Below are 23,516 nucleotides of genomic sequence, written 5' to 3'. Positions count from 1 at the left end.
GAGGTGGGCCGCTATATCTAACCCTACTGTTGCTCTCTGCAAGTACAGTATGGGCCTGAGTCACCAGGAACTTGCACAAGTATAGGCTCTAGCGAAAACTGACACATTTTACACCCGCTTTGCATAGCTGTGACGAGCTATACACATTATAGTGCTATGGAGACTCTGCCCCTCCGGTGGTTTGGATGACTATATCTTTAATTTTTGCAACCAAACCTACACCACAATCCTGTGCAAGTGCACATATACCAGAGGTCTATATCACAACACAAATATGGGTGATGCCCTTCTCCCTGACTGGCACCCATACTGGGCCTATGCTTTCCCGCCTACCCTGCTCCTAGGCAGGCTGGTACACAAAATCTGGCTCAGTTGAGCAACAGGAATCTTAATAGCCTCAGCATGACCCAAACAAAGCTGCTACCCTTACCTCCTTCAAATGTCCATCTGTCCCCTCATCGCACTACCCCCCTACCACTGATGCTTAACCAATAACAGGGCCAAATATGACACCCAAATGTCCAGATGCTTCAGGTCAAGGCATGTCTCCTTTCTGACTCTCAGACACTGAAGTAGTATGTTTGTCCCAAGTCCAGAATATCCTACCGCACAGCAGAAAATCATCTACCCATACAACTTACACACACGAATGGAACAGGTTTAAGGCTTGGTGCACTGCAAAACAAATAGACCCAAGAACAGCACAGGTCCCTGCATCCTGGATTATCTCCTCAAGTTAAAACAAGCCGGCCTTTTCCTCTGCTCCATCAGGGGACATCTAGCCACTATCACTGCACTGCATCTCAAAATAGACAATACCACTGTGTTTATTCACCCTATTACTAATGCTTTTGAATAGGCATCCCCATGCTCTATGCTGAGGTCTTGTCCCCCACATGTCTCTGGCATCTGCATCTAGTCCTCCCTGCTCTCACTCAAAAACCATTTGAGCCACTAGCCATCTGCTTGTTACTGCACCTATCTGTGCAAGTCTCATTCCTTGAGGTGATCATTTCCACCAGACACATGGGAGAGCTGGGAGCGCTTATGGCGAACCTGCCATATAGCATATTTTTCAAGGACAGAAGTACCCTGAGAACCACCCTAAATTCCTCCCTAAGGCTTGCACATCTTTTCATATTAACCAACCCAAACATCTCCCTGTATTCTTCCCAAAACCGTATACCTGTGCACTACCAACCACCCTGCACAATCGATGTCAGACAAGTGTTAGCCTTCTATTTGGCAAGAACTCAGCCTCATCAAAACTCTGTCTCAGTAGCTGAATGTTCCAAGGGCAACCTGATGTCCACACAAAGACTCTCTAATTGGGCAGCGGGATGCATCAGGCTCTGGTACCAACTACAAGAAGTGCAGCCACCACAGCCAATACACACACACACACTTTCAGAATGGTGGCTATTTCGGTAGCATTCCTGCACAATATGCCCTTGGTTGGAGTATATAAGTCCACAACATGGACATCCCAACATACTTTCACCCATCACTGTGACATCACCCAGGTGTCTCAGGCAGACACATCCTTGGGCATAGAGGTACTCTCAACAGCCATTCCACCAACTCTGAAGTCTCTCCCATCCTAAGGGACACTGCTACTAAGTCCCCTGGATAGAAGCACCCATGGGGACACCTCTTAAGGAAGAAGTGAAGGAGATGGACGTGTTGAGAGTCTCTGGGTTAGACTAAGAGAGGTAAAAAACAAGGGTGATGTCCTGCTAGGCGTCTACTACAGGCCGCCTAGCCAGGTGGAAGAGGTGGATGAGGCATTTTTTTAAACAACTAACAAAGTCAAGCAGGACCCCAGATTTGGTGGTGATGGGGGACTTCAACTATCCAGATATATGTTGGGGAACTAATACAGCGGAGCACAGACTATCCAGTAAATTCTTGGATTGTATTGGAGACAATTTTTTATTCCAAAAGATTGAAAAAGCTACTGGGGGGATGCTGTTTTAGATTTGATTTTAACAAATAGGGAGGAATTGGTAGAGAACTTGAAAGTGGAAGGCAGCTTGGGTGAAAGTGATCATGAAATCATGGAGTTCACAATCTTAAGGAAGGGTAGAACAGAAAACAGCAAAATAGAGATAATGGATTTCAGGAGGGCAGATTTTGGTAAACTCAGAGAGCTGGTAGGTAAGGTCCCATGGGAAGCAAAACTGAGGGGAAAAACAGCTGAGGAGAGTTGGCAGTTTTTCAAAGGGACATTATTAAGGGCCCAAAAGCAAGCTATCCCGCTGTGTAAGAAAGATAGAAAATATGGAAAAGGACTGCCTTGGCTTAACCAGGAGATCTTGCATGATCTCCAAATAAAAAAGGAATTGGATAAAAAATGGAAAGAAGGAAAAATTACCAAGGATGAATATAGGCAAACAACACAAGAATGCAGGAGAAAGATTAGAAGGGCTAAGGCACAAAATGAGCTCAAACTAGCTACAGGCATAAAGGGAAACAAGAAGGCTTTTTATAAATATATTAGGAACGAGTGGAAGACCAGGGACAAGGTAGGGCCATTGCTCAGTGAGGAGGGAGAAACAGTAACAGGGAACTTGGAAATGGCAGAGGTGCTTAATGACTTCTTTGTTTCGCTCTTCACTGAGAAGTCTGATGAAGGAATGCCCAACATAGTGAATGCTAGTGGGAAAGGGGTAGGGTTAGAAGTTGAAATAAAAAAAGAACAAGTTAAAAATCACTTAGGAAAATTAGATGTCTGCAAGTCACCAGGGCCTGATGAAATGCACCGTAGAATACTCAAAGAGCTGATAGAGGAGGTATCTGAGCCTTTATCGATCATCTTTGGAAAATCATGGGAGACAGGAGAGATTCCAGAAGACTGGAAAAGGGGAAATATAGTGCCCATCTATAAAAAGGGGAATAAGAATAACCCAGGAGACTACAGGCCAGTCAACTTAACTTCAGTGCCAGGAAAGATAATGGAGCAGGTAATTAAAGAAATCATCTGCAAGCACTTGGAAGGTGGTAAGGTAATAGGAAACAGCCAGCATGGGTTTGTAAAGAATAAATCTTGTCAAACTCATCTGATAGCTTCCTTTCATAGGATAACGAGTCTGTGGATAGGGGAGAAGGGGTAGATGTGGTATACCTAGACTTTAGTAAGGCATTTGATACGGTCTCTCATGATATTATAAAAAAACTAGGCAAACACAATTTAGATGAGGCTACTATAAGGTGGGTGCATAACTGGTTGGATAACCGTACCCAGAGAGTAGTTCTTAATGGTTCTCAATCCTGCTGGAGAAGTATAACAAGTGGGGTTCCGCAGGGGTCTGTGTTAGGACCGGTTCTGTTCAATGTCTTCATCAATGATTTAGATATTGGCATAGAAAGTACACTTATTAAGTTTGCAGATGATACCAAGTTGGGAGGGGTTGCAACTACTTTGGAGGACAGGGTCATAATTCAAAATGATCTGGATAAATTGGAGAAATGGTCTCAAGTAAACAGGATGAAGTTTAATAAGGACAAATGCAAAGTGCTCCACTTGGGAAGGAACAATCAGTTTCACACATACAGAATGGGGAGAGACTGTCTAGGAATGACTACAGCAGAAAGGGATCTAGGGATTATAGTGGACCACAAGCTAAATATGAGTCAACAGTGTGATGCTGTTGCAAAAAAAGCAAACCTGATTCTGGGATGCATTAACAGGTGTGTTGTGAACAAGACAAGAGAAGTCATTCTTCCGCTCTACTCTGCACTGGTTAGGCCTCAGCTGGAGTATTGTGTCCAGTTCTGGGCACCGCAGTTCAAAAAATATGTGGAGAAACTAGAGAGGGTCCAGAAAAGAGCAACAAGAATGATTAAAGGTCTAGAGAATGATACCTATGAAAAAAGGTTGAAAGAATTGGGCTTGTTTAGTTTGGAAAAGAGAAGATTGAGGGGAGACATGATAGCGGTTTTTAGGTATCTAAAAGGGAGTCATAAGGAGGAAGGAGAGAACTTGTTCTTCTTGGCCTCTGAGGATAGAACAAGAGGCAACGGGCTTAAACTGCAGCAAGGGAGGTTTAGGTTGGACATTAGGAAAAAGTTCCTAACTGTCAGGGTGGTCAAACAGTGGAATGAATTGCCAAGGGAGGTTGTGGAATCTCCATCGCTGGAGATATTTAAGAACAGGTTAGATAGATGTCTATCAGGGATGGTTTAGATAGTACTTGGTCCTGCCATTGGCGCAGGAGGTTGGACTCGATGGCCTCTCGAGGTCCCTTCCAGTCCTAGTGTTCTATGATTCTAAGTGAAGGTTATTCCCCTGCACGGTAACTGAGACTCTTTGAGATGTGGCCCCATGGGTGCTCCTCTACTCATCTTCCTCCCTGCTACTTTGGAGTTCAATGGCTCCATGGTAGAAAGAGAGTTGAAGGCTCCAGATTCTGCATGCAGCTTGTTGAATGGTGGTGGTGGTGGTGGTGGTGTGCGCATGTGCAAGATGAGTTCCATGTGTGTGGGCGCACACAACCCGGAGGGACACTGCTGCAAAAATCTCCATGGGAAGGGGCAGGTACTCACCAGTGCCGGGAGTGAAGCACCCATGGGGACATTCATCTCGAAGAACCTCAGTTACTGCACAGGGGCGTAGCCTTCACTACTTGTATATGACACAACAGTCCTTTATGTGCTCACAAGCAACATTAGCATATTCCTCAGTGTTTGTTAAACACAGCAGTCAAACTGTTTCTACCTCGCCTGTTTGGAATGGGCCTGCTTGTCCCACTGCAGTTTCATGTGCAGTTCTTTGTCTGAATCAACGCTGTGTTCTTCCAAGGAAAGGTACAGTCATAATCTGTACTTCATACATTTTTTAATACATTCCAGGATTAGTATTAGTAACTGCAAAGAGCTCGTTTCAGTTTCAGAAGGTTCTTTTATATGCAGAAGGCCTGACAGGAAATTGCTTTCTTTTTTTAAATTGATTTGTGCTCCTCTTCTCCATTATATGAATTTTGAGGGGAATGTATTGCAGGGTTCTTTCATGACTGCCTTAATTTATGCCTGTAACCTGTCTGCCAGTGCAGACAGCACTGATGGGTCAGGTTCAATATTTAGGTTCTAGAGATTCTGTTTAACAGTACAGTTCAGAACTGGCATTAGCTTTCAACCAGTAACCTGGGAAGATTACACGCCATCTCTGGGTGCATCAAACAGGCAATACACCCCCTCTTGCAAGCACTGACTCAGAATACAGAAAACTTGTGATATGAAAGTCTGACAAACAAATATTCCTTTAGTGTGTTACTCCATTTCCCTCCACCACACCCAACTCACAGTTGTTGCCTTTGATCAGTGAAGACCCAGAGTTACAAGGTTTGTTTGCATGAAGGGGCATTGTTCATTGCTGCCCGGATTGAGCAATGCCTTAGTTGTAGCTGTTGCACCATTCATTGTGTGGCTGCTTCCCTTCTCTGTTGACCACTTTGCTTGTGTGCCATCGTTCACTCTTCCACCATGCTGCTGTTTCATCATTCACTGTCCTGCTGCACCATTTCTTGCTGTGTCGCTCAACTGCAATCTTTGTGAGATCTTGAGGTCCCATCACTTAACACAGCTTTCAGTGACTTGAGCAGCTAGTGGGGCAGCCTCAAATGCTCGAGCAGGCTTATCTGTCTCTTTCATTGCAGATACTGCCCCACAGCAGGGGTAAGGTTTGTGAGTGATTTCAGCCCTGGTGATTTATAACAATACCAAAAGTTTCCCTATTGAATCTAATCAGTGAGGAGTCAAAATGGTGCCTCACTTTTTGGGCAGAGACCACACCCACTCACTGCTCTAGTGGGTTTTGGAATCGCTTCTGTCTGCTTAGTGATTGCAGTCCAGTTGAAAGTGATTGACCTCAGTCAGGGCATGCTAAGCACAGTCGTCTTGCTCCCACTCACAACCACCACCATTCCTTTCCCCTACCCCATCATCAAAATAACTTGCAGTCCAACATCAACGAAGAGTGATCATCTGAGCAAAACAGCTCCATCATGCCACACACCCTGGCAGTATAGACATGTCTATGCAAACAAGGTAATTTCCTGATTCCTTTCTCCCATCTCATCACTAGTTGTCAGGAGAAAGCTCATTCGGACCCTGCTTACATCCCTATGGCTCACCTAGCAAATGTCTATGCTATGCTATTTGGTACAATGCTCAGTAAACATCCTTTGCTTCACTAGACAGCTGCATGTACATTTCATTCTTGAGCAAGATACTGTAATGTCTCTGCTGGTTTAGCACTCCTAGTGCATTTAGTTCTTGAAGTTCTCCAACATATTGGTCAGACTCAATAATCATACGCAGCAGCGGTGGTAATATGGGAATTGTTAGAAGAGATGCAATTGTGATGAGAGCCATGGAAACACCTGACTGGAACCGGAGAGGGATATGATTGTCAGAATGCCATCTACAACAAGCATTTTAAAAAAATATCTTGTCAGAGTCAAATGCAGAGCTGGACTCTCTCCTTTCACAACTTCACTAATATCTGCCAGTTCCAAATCTTGCATCTGATTCCAAACTGAGACGTTCTGCTCATTTAAATATGAAACTTTAGACCTGCTCTGTCAAACACACTAAGGGGCCATGCAAGTCTACGCCAGGGGTGGGCAATAATTTTTGATGAGGGAGCCATGCCATCCAAGAGTTTTCTAAGTGCTCAAGGGCCGCATTTTTCTACAGAGGGAGTGCGGGATCTGTGATGGAGGTTGTATGCAGAAGGGAATTGAGGGTAAGGGACTGGGGTGCAGGAGAGGGGTGTGGGACATGGGAAGGCTAGATACAACCTGCAGGTCAGATCTGACTGTCCAAGCCTTTTAATCAGCCCTAGGCTGGTCCTTATGGCAGTGGAAAGGGGAGAGCTTTGGGTGCTTCCCCTGCCCACAGCAAAATCTCTCAGCTCCCGTTGGCCAGTTCTGGGGACTTTTCTGCCCCGGTCTACACCCACTGCAGCATTCACAAACGGGACATATAAAGTCCCCTCAACCTAGGCTGCATTCTTGGGATCATAGCTCAGTGCTTTGAGCATTGGCCTGCTAAATACAGGTAAATGGTAAATTTTCACAATGGAGGAGGGTAACTAGTGGTGTTCCCCAGGGGTCAGTCCTGGGACCGATCCTGTTCAACTTGTTCATCAATGATCTAGAAAATGAGGTAAGCAGTGAGGTGGCCAAGTTTGCAGATGACACCAAGTTGTTCAGGACAGTCAAAACCAAAAGGGATTGTGAAGAACTACAAAAAGATCTCAGCAAACTGAGTGATTGGGCAGCAAAATGGCAAATGAAATTTAATGTGGGTAAGTGTAAGGTAATGCATGTTGGAAAAAATAACCCAAATTACACGTACTACATGATGGGGTCAAATTTAGCTACGACAGATCAGGAAAGGGATCTTGGAGTTATAGTGGATAGTTCTCTGAAGACATCCACACAGTGTGCAGCGGCAGTTAGTAAGGCAAATAGGATGTTAGGAATTATTAAAAAAGGGATCGATAATAAGACAAAAGATATCATACTTCCCCTATATAAAACTATGGTACGCCCACATCTTGAGTACTGCGTGCAGATGTGGTCTCCTCACCTCAAAAAAGATATATTGGCATTAGAAAAGGTTCAGAAAAGGGCGACTAAGATGATTAGGGGCTTGGAACGGGTCCCATATGGGGAGAGGCTAGAGATACTGGGACTTTTCAGTTTGGAAAAGAGGCGATTGAGGGGCGATATGATAGAGGTATATAAAATCATGAATGGTGTGGAGAAAGTGAATATAGAAAAATTATTTACCTTTTCCCATAATACAAGAACTAGGGGACACCAAATGAAATTGATGGGTAGTAGGTTCAAAACTAATAAAAGGAAATTTTTCTTCACACAGCGCACAGTCAACCTGTGGAACTCCTTGCCCGAGGAGGCTGTGAAGGCCAGGACTCTATTAGGGTTTAAAAAAGAGCTTGAAAAATTTTTGCAGGTTAGGTCCATAAATGGCTATTAGCCAGGGATAAAGTATGGTGCCCCTAGCCTTCAGAACAAGGGCAAGAGATGGATGGCAGGAGATAAATCACTTGATCATTGTCTTCTGTTCTCCTTCTCTGGGGCACCTGGCATTGGCCACCGTCGGCAGATGGGATGCTGGGCTGGATGGACCTTTGGTCTGACCCAGTATGGCCATTCTTATGTTCTTATGTTTAGGGTTGTCAGTTCAGTCCTTAAGGGAGCCATTTAGGTGTCAGGGGCAAATAGATTTAAAAAGAAATCTGTCTGGGATGGTACTTGATCCTGCCAAGAGGGCAGGGGACTGGACCTGATGACGTCTTAAGGTCCCTTCCAAGTCTATGAGATGTGTGTATAATGGAAGTGGATTCCTCTCTAGGGCAAGTAACTCAAAAAAACAACAACAAAAAAAAAAAACTTCAGACAAAACCCCAAAATAACAGCCCTTTACTGCTAAAAACAGCATGACCCTGCTGAGCATTACAGGCTGCATTTCTCATCAGCAGAGGAGCCAGCAGAGCACAGGTCAAAAGCTTATCAGTTCCTGAGAAATAGAAACTGGCAGTCGCTTTATGGTAACAGCCAGGTCAAAATGAAAATCATCCAACGATTTGCCTCGAAAATGACGTCAGGGCCTCTCTCCTGCAAATGATACTGCTTTATGGTCTTTTTCCAAAGGGTTTTGAAACCCTTCAAATGTTCAGCCCCTTCAACTCACTGTGTCCAAAACCTACTCACTCGAGCAGTATAGAACAGTTTGGTTTGAAGTTAGTGTGAGACCCAGCTAAAGCCAGAGAGGGCCATAAGATCATGTACTCTGCCCTCCTGTATGTCACAGGCCAGAGAATTTCAACTCGTTACTTTTGTATTGTGTCTAATAACTGGTGTTATACTAAATCATCTTCCTGAAGGCACCAGCTGGATCTGAAGACAGCAAGAGACAGAGATTCCTGTCCTCACTGGAGTTTGTTCCAATGGTAATTACCGCACTGGTGACAATTTGCGTGTTGTTTCTCATCTGAATTTCTCAGGCTTTGGCTTTGGCTTCCAGCATTGCATGCGCCTTTCTCCATGAGATGAAACAGGCTTTAGCACCCTGTACTTTAGCCTGGCAAAGGTATTCATGCACTGGGATCAAAGTTAGCTCTCAATCTTCTTATTGATAAGCAAAATAAATCAAAATTTTTTAAGTCTCTCCCTGGTGCTGATCACTGTGGAATTCCACTAGAGATCCCCCACCATTTAATGACTGACTACTGCTTTTTGAGATCTGTCTGTTTGTCAGTCCTTAAGCCATCATATGTGTACTTTATTGATATTCATAGAATCCTAGAATCCTAGAATATTAAGACTGGAAAGGACCTCGAGAGGTCATTGAGTCCAGCCCTCTGCCCTCATGGCAGGACCAAATAATGTTGAGACCATCCCTGATAGACATTTATCTCACCCATTCTTAAATATATCCAGAGATGGAGATTCCACAACCTCCCTAGGCAATTTATTTCCTAATCCAATTTAAACCTCCCTTGCTGCAGTGTAAGCCCATTGCTTCTTGTTCTATCGTCAGAGGCCAAAAAGAATAAGTTTTCTCCCTCCTCCTTATGGCACCCTTTTAGATACCTGAAAACTGTTATCATGTCCCCCTCGATCTTCTCTTTTCAAAACTAAACAAGCCCAATTCTTTCAAAGTTCCTTCATAGGTCATGTTCTCTAGAACTTTGATCATTCTTCTTGCTATTTTCTGGATCCTCTCCAATTTCTCCACATCTTTCTTGAAATGCGGTGCCCAGAACTGGACACAATACTCCAACTGAGGCCTAACCAGTGCAGAGTAGAGCGGAAGAATGACTTCTCATGTCTTGCTCACAACACATCTGTTAATGCATCCCAGAATCAGGTTTGCTTTTTTTTGCAACAGCATCACACTGTTGACTCATATTTAGCTTGTGGTCCACTATAGCCCCTAGATCCCTTTCTGCCATACTCCTTCCTAGACAGTCGCTTCCCATTCTATATGTGTGAAACTGATTGTTCCTTCCTAAGTGGAGCACTCTGTATTTGTCTTTATTAAACGTCATCCTGTTTACCTCAGACCACTTCTCCAATTTGTCCAGATCATTTTGAATTATGACCCTATCCTCCAAAGCAGTTGCAAGCCTTCCCAGCTTCGTATCATCTGCAAATTTCATAAGCGTACTTTCTATGCCAATATCTAAATCGTTGATGAAGATATTGAACAGGACCAGTCCCAAAATAGACCCCTGCGGGACCCCACTTGTTATACCTTTCCAGCAGCATTGAGACCCATTAATAACTACTCTCTGAGTATGGTTATCCAGCCAGTTTTGCACCCATCTTATAGTAGCCCTATCTAAGTTGTATTTGCCTAGTTTATTGGTAAGAATATCATGTGAGACCGTATCAAATGCCTTACTAAAGTCTGAGTATACAACATCCACCACTTCTCCTTTATCCACAAGGCTCATTATCCTATCAAATCGTCGTCGAATAAGGGCATCACAGACCTGTTATTGCTCAGTCTTGGGTGGCTGAATGCCACTTGTCCCTCTAAGAAGTTGGATGCTGACCGCTCAGGGGGTCGCATAACTAGTTAGCATGCCACAGTCTCGTTCGTTATTGGAATTAACCAGACTAATTGCTCCACCAACTAATAATGGCCACGCACCACCACACACAGAATTGAGAAAGAGCTATCAATCTGTCAAACCTTTCCGTGTCCAGGCCAGGTGAGGTTTCCCGTGTTGGGTCAAATTAAGCCGCAGGCTCCCCTCCTGGTGGTGCCCTTCCGTCAATTCCTTTAAGTTTCAGCTTTGCAACCATACTCCCCCCGGAACCCAAAGACTTTGGTTTCCCGGAAGCTGCCCGGCGGGTCATGGGAATAACGCCGTCGGATCGCGAGTCGGCATCATTTATGGTTGGAATTACGACGGTATCTGATCGTCTTCGAATAAGGGCATCACAGACTTGTTATTGCTCAATCTCGGGTGGCTGAACGCCACTTGTCCCTCTAAGAAAGCTTTCAGATTGCTTTGACATGATTTGTTCTTTACAAATCCATGCTGGCTGTTCCCTATCACCTTACCACCTTCCAAGTGTTTGCAGGTGTTTTCCTTAATTACTTGCTCCATTATCTTTCCTGGCACGGAAGTTAAACTGACTGGTCTGTAGTTTCCTGCATTATTCTTATTCCCCTTTTTATAGATGGGCACTAAATTTGCCCTTTCCAGTCTTCTGGAATCTCTCCCGTCTCCCATGATTTTCCAAAGATAATAGCTAAAGGCTCAGATACCTCCTCCAACAGCTCCTTGAGTATTCTAGGATGCATTTCATCAGGCCCTGGTGACTTGCAGACATCAAACTTTTCTAAGTGATTTTTTAACTTGTTCTTTTTTTATTTTATCTTCTAAACCTACCCCTTTCCTATTAGCATTCACTATGTTAGGCATTCCTTCTTCAGACTTCTTGGTGAAGACCAAAACAAAGAAGTCATTAAGCATCTCTGCCATTTCCAAGTTTCCTGTTACTGTTTCTCCCTCCTCACTGAGCAATGGTCCTACCCTCTCCTTGGTCTTCCTCTTGCTTCTAATGTATTTATAAGAAGTCTTCTTGTTTCCCTTCAAGCCTGTAGCTAGTTTGAGTTTATTTTGTACTTTTGCCTTTCTAATCTTATCCCTGCAGTCCTGTGTTGTTTGCCTATATTCATTCTTTGTAATTTGTCCTAGTTTCCATTTTTTAGATGATTCCTTTTTGATTTTGAGATCATGCAAGATCTCCTGGTTAAGCCAAGGGGGTCTTTTGCCATATTTCTATCTTTCCCATGCAGCGGAATAGCTTGCTTTTGGGCCCTTAATAATGTTCCTTTGAAAAACTGCCAACGTTCGTCCGTTGTTTTTCCCCTCAGTCTTCTTTGTCATGAGACCTTACGTACCAGCTCTCTGAGTTTACCAAAATCCGCCTTCCTGAAATCCATTGTCTATATTTTGCTGTTCTCCCTTCTACCCTTCCTTAGAATTGTGAACTCTATGATTTCATGATCACTTTCACCAAAGCTGCCTTCCACTTTCAAATTCTCCATCAGTCCCTCCCTATTTGTTAAAATCAAATCTAGAACAGCTTCCCCCTGGTAGCCTTTTTCAACCTTCTGAAATAAAAAGTTGTCTCCAGAGCAGTCCAAGAACTTATTGGACAGTCTGTGCCCTGCTGTGTTAGTTTCCCAACATATATCTGCATAGTTGAAGTCCCTCATCACCATCAAGTCCTGGGCCCTGGATGATTTTGTTAGTTGTTTAAAAAAAAACTCATCCACCTCTTCCACCTGGGTAGGTAGCCTGTAGTAGACTTCTAGCAAGACATCACCCTTGTTTTTTACCCCTTTTAACCTAACCCAGAGACTCTCAACACACCCGTATCCTATGTCCATCTCCACCTCAGTTCAAATGTATACATCTTTAATATATAAGGCAACAACTCCTCCCTTTTTCCCCTGTCTATCCTTCCTGAGCAAGATGTACCCCTCCATACCAACATTCCACTCATTTGTATTATCCCACCAGGTTTCTGTGACACCAATGAAGTCAGTTTTATTTATTTATTAGCACTTCCAGTTCTTCCTACTTATTACCCATACTTCTTGCATTTGTATATAGGCATCTAAGATATTGATTTGATCTTGCCTCCCAGTTTTGTCCTGACTGTCCTTTTACTCTGCCATTACAGCCTGTGCTCCCTCCTATTTCTGATCCATCTCGCAGGTCTCCATGTTCTCCACTTACTTGCGGACTTTGCTCCCCTGTCCCCGTCGAACCTAGTTTAAAGCCCTCCTCACTAGGTTAGCCAGTGTGTGTCCAAATAGGGGCTTCCCTCTCCTCGAAAGGTGAACGCCATCTCTGTCTAGCAGTCCTTCCTGGAATAGCACCCCATGGTCAAGGAAGCCAAAGCCCTCCTGGTGACACCACTTTCACAGCCAGGCATTCACCTCCAGGATGCACCTGTCTGTGCCTGGGCCCCTACCTTTGACAGGAGAGATTGAAGAGAATACCCCCTGCACCCCAAACTCCCTCACCCGCATTCCCAGAGCCCTGTAGTCACTCTTGATCCACACAGTGTCACACCTCACAGTATCATTCGTGCCCACATGGATGAGTAGCATGGGGTAGTCGTCAGAGGGCCAGATAATCCTCAACAACACCTCCATAACATCTCAGGTACAGACCCCTGGCAGGCAGCGCACCTCCCGAGAGGGCACATCAGGACACCAGATGGGCGCCTCCGTCCTGCTCAGGAGAGAGTCTCTGATCACCACTACTTTACGTTTCCTCCTGGCAGTGGTGGCAGCTGACCTCTCAGCCTTGGGGGTACAAGGCTTCTCCTCTGCTGTACAGGATGTTTCCTTGTCTCCTGAATCAAACAGAGCGTAACAGTTTTTTAGTACCGTGGTGGGAGGGTTCGGAGCAGGGGTGGAACACTGCCTACTGCCAGAAGTAACCAGCTGCCAGTGTCCACAATGAACCATCTCCTCCTCCACCAGTGGTGTGTCAGCAGTCCTGTGTACTGGGACAGCTACTTCAGCTGTCTCCACATGAATACTGTCCAGGAATTGCTCATGAATTCAGATACTCCTCAAATTAGCCACCTCCTTCATAGCTCTCTCACCTGCTTCCTGAGAGATTCCACCAGGAGGCACCTTTCACACTGGAGGGTCCCCTCAGCCTGGATATCAGTAAGTGGGAATTGCAAGCCACAGTCCCTGCAAAACCACACCAGGATCTGGGTAGAGGCAGGCATGGTCAGGCAGTCTGTCTGACTACAGGCGCAGGCAGAGGAGACAGAAGCGGTGCTGGCAAAGGTGTTGCAGGTCTTCCCGACCATCATAAGCCTCCCTCTGCCAAATTCCCTCTTAAACTCCCCTGTCTGCAGCCTCATGTCCACTTCGCTCCCCTGGTCACTCTACTTCTGGCTGTTTAAATCCTGCTTGCTTAGGTCAGGCCTAACCCCTTGTTAGTCACACGGGAAGGCTGATCCTGAGTCTGACCAAGGCAATTAAGGGAACAAAGGTCAGGCGCTCAATCCCAACTGCCACAGAAATAGATATTGTATAGTACTAGTTTTTTAAATCAAAATGCTGTGTGGTGCTAAGTCTGTTACATGGAACATAGCTTGTTACCTTTAAAACCAAACATGTTTGTAACCCATAAAAATGAAATCAGATTTGTTTGACAAGAAAACCACATCTGATTAGCGTCGGTCATATTCCCATTTTATAATTCTTGATCATTTGACTCGATCAGTTTTTCCGTTCTTTCAGCCTGACATCAGGCCCAGGTGTCTGAACAACAGTTACCTGGGTCATCTTACTTGCTGTTTTTGAATGTTGGCCTAACTCTGCTAGTGTTCTGGACTTTCCCTGTTGGTCCAAAATATATGTAAAATTAACACGAGTGATCGGGGTCTCTGTGACAAGAAGTTTTACTGGTGTATGTGACTCTGAGCATCCGTATTAACATGCCCATGTGTGCATCTGTAGCCTTCTGAATGACTGCATGCTGTGGTGAGTGTATTTATGACTGTCTTTCTGTTTGCATGTGTGTCTGAGTGCAACTCTGGAAGCCAATGAGCATGTGCTTTACAGTCCTTGTCCTGATGTGACTCCTAGAGAAAAAGGAACTTAGTAATGGAAAATTAAACAAATCTGTTCTGTGAAAGCAATCCAGGTTGCTGCTTTTGATGTGCGAAGCAGCCCTAGAAGAGCGTGGGAGGCTCCCAGTGTGTCTGGGCTTTGATCTGTATTCTATGATTATACCATGGCTGTTACTGACTGGAAAGAAAGGGGAATTTACAGGCTGTGGTTATACATAGAGAATTCCACAGGAGAGCCTTTGTGCATCATTCTGTGGGAGAGGGGGGAAATCAAATCAATGTTCCATCCACCTGGATCTTTCAGACCCTGAAAAAGAGCTACACTTTTCACCTGGTTAGAAATGTATCACTCATTGCAGCAATAAGGAGGCATGCCAATGTTCAGGCATGGAGAGAACCAGGACCTGCAGGAGGCCAATGAGCATATGGGGCATTCTCCTGGCGTACAAGGGTTGGTATAGGCCTTGCAACACTGGCAAGGAGAATAGAGAGAGGAGCCTGTCACATATACATGGTACCACAGAGACTGCAAAGAAAAAGAGGGAGGTTGACTGAGTGGAGGGAGGGCATAGCACTGACACCTGTGCACTGGCAAGCAGACAGCAGGAAAGATGGGGGAAAACAGGCATGGCTTCCTACAGTGTAAAGGTGAGGGCGGCACCTCTGTTCCTGAGGGGGACCAGATGGACCAAAGTCCTTTCCCCAAAGTGCTCAGCAAAGGCGCTGGAGGAACCCCTTGGCCTCTTCATCCAGATACTGTTGTCACCCTGGGCCTGGAGAGCACTGTGCCAAGAAATGTTACTAGGGGGTCCACCTATTGGGAAGGGAAAAGAGAAGAGCTTCTTTGAATACAAATTGGCAACTTAATGAGGAGGGCTTTAAAGTTGAAAACACGGGGACATGGGAGAAGGGTCACAATCAGTGTGGGTTTGGGGGAAGACGTGGACTGTTCTAGCTGGGATAAGGAAGAGAAATGAGACAATATAGAGGGGAAATCAAATCAGTGTTGTAAACGTCTGTTTACTAATACGAGAAGTACGGAGAATATCCAGGAGGAACTTGAAATGCTAATTTATTAACACAACTATGACATAGTAGGCATCCCAAAGACTTGGGATAAGAGATATGACTAAAATAGCGACATAAAAGAATACAGCTTGCTGAGGAAAGGCAGGCAAGAAAAAAAGGGGTGAGGTGTTGCTTTATATATCAAAAATATGTACATTTAGACTGAGGTTGAGAAGGAAACAGGAGACAGTCTTGTTGAAAGTTACTGGGTAAGGATAAAAAGGATACAAAACAAAATAACCTGGTTGGGGTCTACTACAGGCCACATAACCTGGTCAGGGTCTACTGCAGACCACATAACCAGGAAGAAAAGGTAGATGAGAGAGTTTTCTTTTTTTTTTTTAAACAACTAACTGATGAGGGACTTCCATTACCTAGATATCTGTTGGTAAAATGACAAAGCAGAGCATAGATTGTCCAACAAGTTCTTGCAATATATTGGAGACATTTATTTTTTTTAAATTTCAGAAGGTGGAGAAAACTACAAAGTTGAAAGGCTGTTGTAGACTTGATTTTAATAAGTAGAGAGAAACTGGCTGAGAATTTGAAAGCGAAAGGCATCTTAGGTAAAAGTGATAATGAAATCATAGCACAGATAGCACAGATAGCATAGATAATGGATTTCAGAAAGGTAGACTTTAGCACACTTAGGGAGTTGGAGTGTTAAATCCCATGGGAAGTGAGCATAAGAAAGAAAAAAGTGTGAAAGTCGGCAATTTTTCAAGGAGACATTAAGGGAACAAAAACTATCCATCTGTGTAGAAAAGATAGGGTATGTGGTAAGAGATTATCTGGGCTTAACCAGGAAATGTTTAATGATCTGAAACTCAAGTACTGCAAAAAGTGGAAAATTAAATTAAAAAGGTCAAATTAAAAAGAATGAATATAAACAAACTGCAGAGGAACACAATTAGAAAGGCCAAGATGCAAAATTAGATTAAATTAATTGTTGACATAAATGGTAACAATTATACATTCTACAAATACATTAAAGGCAAGAGGAAGACAAAGGCAGGGTCAGCCCCTTACTCAATGGGGGGGACGAAAAAATAGAAAATGTGAAAATAGCAATGTTTCAATTTTCACCAAAAAGTTGGTAGAAATTAGACATATAGGCTACGTCTACGCTTACAAAAAACTTCAAAATGGCCATGCTAATGGCCAAATCAAAGAATACTAATGAGGCACAGAAAAGAATATTCAGCGCCTCATTAGCATGCCATGTTTCGCTATCCCGTGGCTCGTCTACATGGGGGACACACATGTAGATGAGCCACAGGAGAGCGAAATGCGGCACTTTCGAAGTGACGTGGCCGGTGGCATGCTAATGAGGTGCTGAATATTCATTTTAGCATCTCATTAGTATTTTTTGATTTGGCCATTAGCATGGCCATTTTGAAGTTTTTCGTAAGTGTAGACATGGCCATAGTGAACACCAGTGAAAAAGAGGTAAGATCTGAGGTTAAAATAGGGAGGGAACAAGTTAAAAAATATTTGTTTGGTGTCTTCAAGTCCTTGACAAAATACATCATAGAATACTCAAGGAGCTGACTAAGGAGATATTGGAGCCATTAACAATTATTTTCTAAAAGTCATGGAAGATGGGAGACTCCAGAGGCCTGATGGACCCTTTTCCAATGTATAAAAAAAGGGCATAAGGACAACCCGTCTTAAAGTACCTGAAAAGATTATGGAGCTAATAATTAAGCAGTTACAATCCACATGGAAATATCTAGAAAATAATAAAGTGATAAATAATAGCATGAATTTTCAAGAACAAATTACATCTAATCAGCCTGATAGCTTTCTTTGATAGGGTAATGAGCCTTGTGGATGGGGAGAAGCCATAGATGTGATGCATCTTGACTTTAGTAAGGGTTTTGATATAATTTCGCATAACCTTTTCATAAACAAACGAGGGAAGTGCAACTTAGATGGAACTACTATAAGGTGAGTGTAGAGCTGGTTGGAAAGGTACACCCAGAAAGTAGTTATCAATGGTTCACAATCAAAAAGAATATCCAGTGTGGTCCTATAAGGACTGATCCTGAGTTTGGTTTTGTTCACTATCTTCATCACAGAAAGTACACGTATAAAGTTAGTGGGTGATACCAAGGTGAGAGGGGTTGCAAGGGGCTTTGGAAGATGGGGCTAAAATTCAAAATGATCTGTACGAACGGGAGAAACGGTCTGAAGCAAATAGATGGAATTCAATAGGGACAAATGCAGGATACTCCGTTTCGTAGACTCAGAGAATCCCAGGGCTGGAAGGGAGCTCAGGAGGTCATCAAGTCCAGGCCCCTGCCCGAAGCAGGATCAACCCCGACTAAATCATCCCCACCAGGGCTATGTCAAGCTAGGACTTAAACACCTCAAGGGATGGGGTTTCCATCACTTCTGTTGGTAACGCTTCCCAGTGCTTCACCACCCGCCTGGTGAAATAGTTATTCCTAATATCCAGCCTACGCCTCCCCCTCTGTAACTTCAGGCCATTGCTCTTTTTCCTGCCATCTGTCACCATTGAGAACAGTCTCTCTCCATCCCGTGTAGAGCCCCCTTTCAGGAAGCTGAAGGCTGCTATCAAATCGCCCCTCAGTCTTCTCTTCTGCAAACTAAGCAAGCCCAGATCCCTCAGCCTCTCCTAACAGGCCCTCCACTGAACCCTCTCTAATACGTCCACATCCTTTCTGTAGTAAGTACAGGCCCAATATGAGGCCTTAGGCCTGAACCAAAGTAATGGTCAAAACTTTGCTAACAGAAAGCAAAGTGCAGCTGTGAGCTAAAGGGATGCATTGCTCACAGAAGCTGGCAAGAAGAGGGTTGATGTTGCATAAACATATCTACCTAGCATATTGAAATAGGAACATGGTACCAGAACACCCGACCCTGGAACATTCCACAGATAAGAAAGAACAGGCCGATCCATCCCAATGACAGGGGCAGAAGGGTAATATGATGGATAGAGTTGTTTTGTTCGAACCAACATGTACAAGGTGAGAGGCGGCACCTGACTACGTTGTACCTCAATACGTCAGGAGTGATGTGTGAATTGTTTGTACCTGTGTATAAGAATGTACTTCTGGGATATGGTCTGGGTCCGGCTGAGGGGGCAGTGGTAAGTCCTGCCACTGACTGAGCTGAGTCCATTGACCATGGGTGCATATTTGTAGTATGCCCTGACTTAGATTCAGAAGTTTACAGGGAACTACTATTGTATCCAATACGGCAATAAACCTGGCCGACGTGCCTTTGCACCTTACTAGACTCTGTGGTCATTGGGGGTTCTCTTTGGGTCTGCTGTGTCGGCTATCTGCAGAGCTGGGGCAGCGCACAGAGGGAACACACGCACGCAGCCGAGTGATACCAACATTGGAGAGAGCAGAGCACCACGCTGGCAATTAAGACGGCAATTAAGCAGCAGGAAGGAACTCCTGTTAATGAGCTGAGTACTCAGTTAGGACAATGGAAGACAGAGGGTCCTGGATACTCTCCCTGTGGTCATGGCCGGGGTTGGAGAGGTCGTGGACCAAGTAGAATTAGAGGAGGTGATAGAGAGAGTTTGTGGGTACCTCCTGGAGTTCTGAAACAGGAAAACTTGAATCTGAAAGGAGAAATTGAGAGGCTGCAGGCACAGCTGCAGGCATGTATGATTGGCAAGGAGTCTCAACAGGAAAAAGATAAGACGGGGACGAAGGTAGCCAGGGCGACGGTCCTGACATCAGGACTGAACGACCCAATCGCTACCAATACAGTAGCATAGGACAGCCCTATCCTCGACTCAGAATGCATCTTTCAGCAACCCATGACAGTAGATGTATGGGGACGCCCCCATTTAAGCATTCGAGTTGGGGAAGGGCTAGTAGATTTTCTATTGGATACGGGGGCTGGAATTCCCATGGTAAAAGACAGTTTTGATGCATATCCAGTTGGAGAGTCTGTGCAAATACAGGGAATATCTGGAACTAACCAAACATATAATGTTAAAATCCTCCCCCTCCGGTGTGGGATGCATACCGTTCACGAGAAGTGCGCTATTGCAGGGAGAGAGAATCTAACTGGGGCAGAAACCATTAAACGACTGGGATTAATTTTGGACTTTCCAAACATGTGTATTAGACAAACTCTCACTGTAATGCAAGGTACAACTGATACCAATCTCATCCCTATGGGACTGGCTACACAGACAGTAAAAGCAATAAAGCCTAAACAACTGCCTCCCGCACCAAAAGGCTGGGAGAGCTGGTGGACTGAAATTCAAACCGTCTGGGCAGTGGACTCCGTAGATACGGGTAAAATGCAGACCTCTGTTACATTGGAGGGGGATACACCCCCATTTATAAAGCAGTACCCAATACCTCAGGAAGCAAAGGACTCATTACAGCAAGTAATAACAGAATTGGAAAAACGAAATTTAATCAGAAGGTGTTCAGCGCCTAACGCAGCACCAATTTGGCCAGTCAAAAAACCTGATGGTACATGGAGATTAACTATTGACTATCGGGGGTTAAACAAGACTGCCAACCGGGGGGCTCCCGTGGTGGCAGCTTACCCCGAACTGTTGGAGATGGTCACCCCTAACATGAAGTGGTTCTCAGTACTTGATGTGGCAAACGGCTTTTGGAGTCTACCTTTAGACCCAGAGTCTCAGTATCAAACAGCTTTTGTATTCCAAGGTATGCAATACTGCTGGAATGTTTTGCCAATGGGATACTGTGATGCACCAACTATTTTCCATACAGTAGTGAGAAATATGTTGGAGAAAGAGGGGCTATTACAAACGGGAAGAATTGTTCAGTATGTAGATGACGTTTTAATAGTCAGTGAAACAGAGCAAGAGCATGAAGAGTTACTGAAACAGCTGTTGACTAGCTTCCAAGCTTACGGCTTAAAACTTAACCCCTTGAAGTCTCAGATTAAACAGAGAGAAGTGCAGTATCTTGGAATTCGACTCAGTTCTGGGTGAAGGTCTGTGGATAAGGAAAGAGTAAAGTGTATTGTTAACCTGCCCATGCCGGTAGACACCAAGTCTCTGCAGTCCTTTCTGGGACTCACTAATTTTTGCAGAGAATTTATGGTAGGATACGCAGAAAAGGCAGGTCCCCTGTATGAGGTACTTAAAAGACCACAGTGGACCTGGACAGAAGAGGCAACTAAGGCATGGGAAAGTCTAAAACAGGGATTGATGGAGGCACCTACCTTAGCCACCCCTAATAATGACTTCCCCTTTGTACTGTATCCTAGTGTTAAGAATTTCTGTATTGTTAGGATGCTAACGCAGGATACGGGTGCTGGGGAAAGACCCGTTGCATATTACAGCAGAGCATTAACTAGTCCACAGAGCAAACTGGGGGGGTGTGAGCAAACGGCCCTTGCTGCGTACTGGATGTTACAAAAATCCCAGGCAATTGTTGGAGCAAGCAAGGTGATTGTAAAAAGTCACCATGCACTGGGAAAGTTACTCAGTCAGGAAAATCTGTCTAAAGGACATGTGAGAGTTGATAAAGCCATTCAGTGGGTCTTTGCTCTCATGTCAGAGAATGTTCAGTTAGTCACACTGAAACACCCAGAAATATCTGTGTGGGGATTAACTGTGAATGGTAGAGAACATGTATGTGAGCCTCAAAGAGAATCTAAGGCGCATCCTGTGTTTAAAGCAGCCCCAATTGACCAAGTGAGCGGTAAAGCCATTTGGTTTGTGGATGGTGGCTCATACTACGAGAAAGGGGAACGAGTTACTGGCTTCGCTGGGATTTGCCTAACTGGAAAGGAGCCAAGTGGCGAGGCCTTCCAGTATAAATTGGCTAAAGGAGGAATGCAGGCTGCAGAGGTGTCAGCAGTTTTGGAAGTGTTGAAAAGAATGAAGGGCAAGCAATCTGAGCTCGTAATAGGAACTGATTCTAATTATGTGTATAAGGGCACCACTATCTACCTCCCATGGTGGCAAAGTATGGGGTTTATGGGAACCGATGGTTCAGAGATTAAGCACAAAACCCTATGGCAGCAAATAGAAACATTGACAAAACAGTATAAAAAGATCCAAGTGGTTAAAATAAAAGCTCATAGGAAAAAAGGGCCCTTGCAGTGGGGAAATGAACAAGCAGATGCGCTGGCTAAAGAGGCTGCCCTTACTGGCGCACTGAGGGAACCAATGCCTGTGGCGCTAACTACTAGAGCACAGGCAAAATTGCAACAGGAAAGTGAGGCAAACCACCTGAAACAGGTACAGTTTTTACAAGACCTTCAGGCAAAAGATGATTCAATACAACAATGGATAATTGAATGCCCAGCACAATGGCAGGGTGTCCCCTTAAAGAAAGAGGGAGAGCTTATATTGGCTAAACCCGATAATGACTGGGTTATGGTGATCCCTCAGCAAATGAAGTACCTTCTGTTAAGATGGGTGCATGGGTCACTTGTGGGAGGTCACCCAAAACTAGAGGAGGCATTGGAGAAACTTAAAAAGCTGGGTTGGTGGCCTGGAATGAAAGAAAACTTAAATTTACATCTCCATAGCTGCTTAATATGTGCTAAACAGGACCCTGCTAGAAGGAAACGACAGGGAGAACTAATGCATCAGGCACTTAAGGGGCCCCTTCAACGTTTGCAGGTTGATTTCGTGGGACCTCTACCCACCACCCCTAGGGGAAACAGATTCTTATTTGTGATTGTGGATAGTTTCAGCAAATGGGTAGAAGCCTTCCCTACAAAGAAAGAGACCAGTGGGGCAGCCGCAAGAGTGTTAATAACGGAAATTTTTCTTAAATGGGGGCTGCCACATAGCATTGATTCCAACAATGGCCCTGCCTTTATAGGACAGGTGTATCGTGATATGGGTACCTGGGCTGGTATCCCTCTACCACTACACATTCCCTACCACCCACAGGCAGGAGGACAGGTGGAAAGAATGAATAAAACTCTAAAAGTTGAACTGTCAAAAGTATGTAGTGAATTAGGAACCAACTGGGACATGGTACTCCCATGGGTCTTAATGAGGATCCGAGGTCATCCAAATCGCATGACAGGATTCAGTCCCTATGAAGTACTGTTTGGGAGACCAATACCTGGTTGGGAAAACCTAGTATACCCTCCAGATTGGGAAACAATTACAGCACTGGCAACCACCACTTGGATGAACAGTTTTAAGTATTGGTTGGGCACAGTTCAGGGAGCAGCTGCAGCGCAGCAGGCTGCAGAACAGCGAAACATGAATCAGGCTTTTGACGAACACAGTGATGTTAAGCAATGGAAAATCGGACAACAGGTAATCGAACCAGGTCTCAAGAGAAAATTTCCAAAGGCAGAATGGTGTGGGCCTTGGACCATTTTGGAGAAATTAGGGCCCTCCCTGTACTTGGTTGACATAGACAAACAGCCGCGCTGGAAACATGCCATGCAATTAAAGGAATATAAGGGTTAAACATGCATGTTACATGTCTGTGCTTGCTTTACAGAAAAATACACCGGATAAGCAAGTACGGTAAGTACCATGGAAACCTTCCAACTGACTAATGGAAGCTTTATAAGCTTTAATCTCAGAGCTCCATCTGCACCTTTCGTATTGCTGCATGTTGCTTGGATGCAATTAACACGCTTTGAATTGTCTAGACCTTACCCGGTCAGACAATTGAGAGCAAGAGGCCAGTTCACTTGGGGCATTGGTAACATAATCACCCTCTGGTGGAATGATAAAAACACTTCTGTGTGGACATTGGACCAAGAAGGGAAACAGCCGCTGTGGATGGTGGGGCCAGGCATCTCGTGGATTAATATTGTACCTACCATTCCCTT

The 23,516-nt window shown here is 44.5% G+C and overlaps 1 protein-coding gene across 2 annotated transcripts in view; it reads left to right on the top strand.

The window, feature by feature from the left end:
* Positions 1-23,516, top strand: part of ARFRP1 (ARF related protein 1) — a 60,106-nt gene that overhangs the window by 24,806 nt on the left and 11,784 nt on the right. Inside the window, exon 7 of one of the 2 annotated variants that reach the window (XM_075011919.1) lies at positions 23,180-23,205. The exons of the other annotated variant lie outside the window; for it this stretch is intronic. Within the exon in view, the coding sequence (XP_074868020.1) occupies positions 23,180-23,205 (26 nt within the window). The remainder of the gene's footprint in view (positions 1-23,179; positions 23,206-23,516) is intronic. 2 annotated transcript variants of the gene reach the window in all.

The sequence above is a fragment of the Carettochelys insculpta genome, chromosome 17 (assembly GCF_033958435.1).
Source record: "Carettochelys insculpta isolate YL-2023 chromosome 17, ASM3395843v1, whole genome shotgun sequence".
NCBI classification, from domain to species: domain Eukaryota; kingdom Metazoa; phylum Chordata; order Testudines; family Carettochelyidae; genus Carettochelys; species Carettochelys insculpta.
This window is presented reverse-complemented; position numbering and strand designations above follow the sequence as displayed.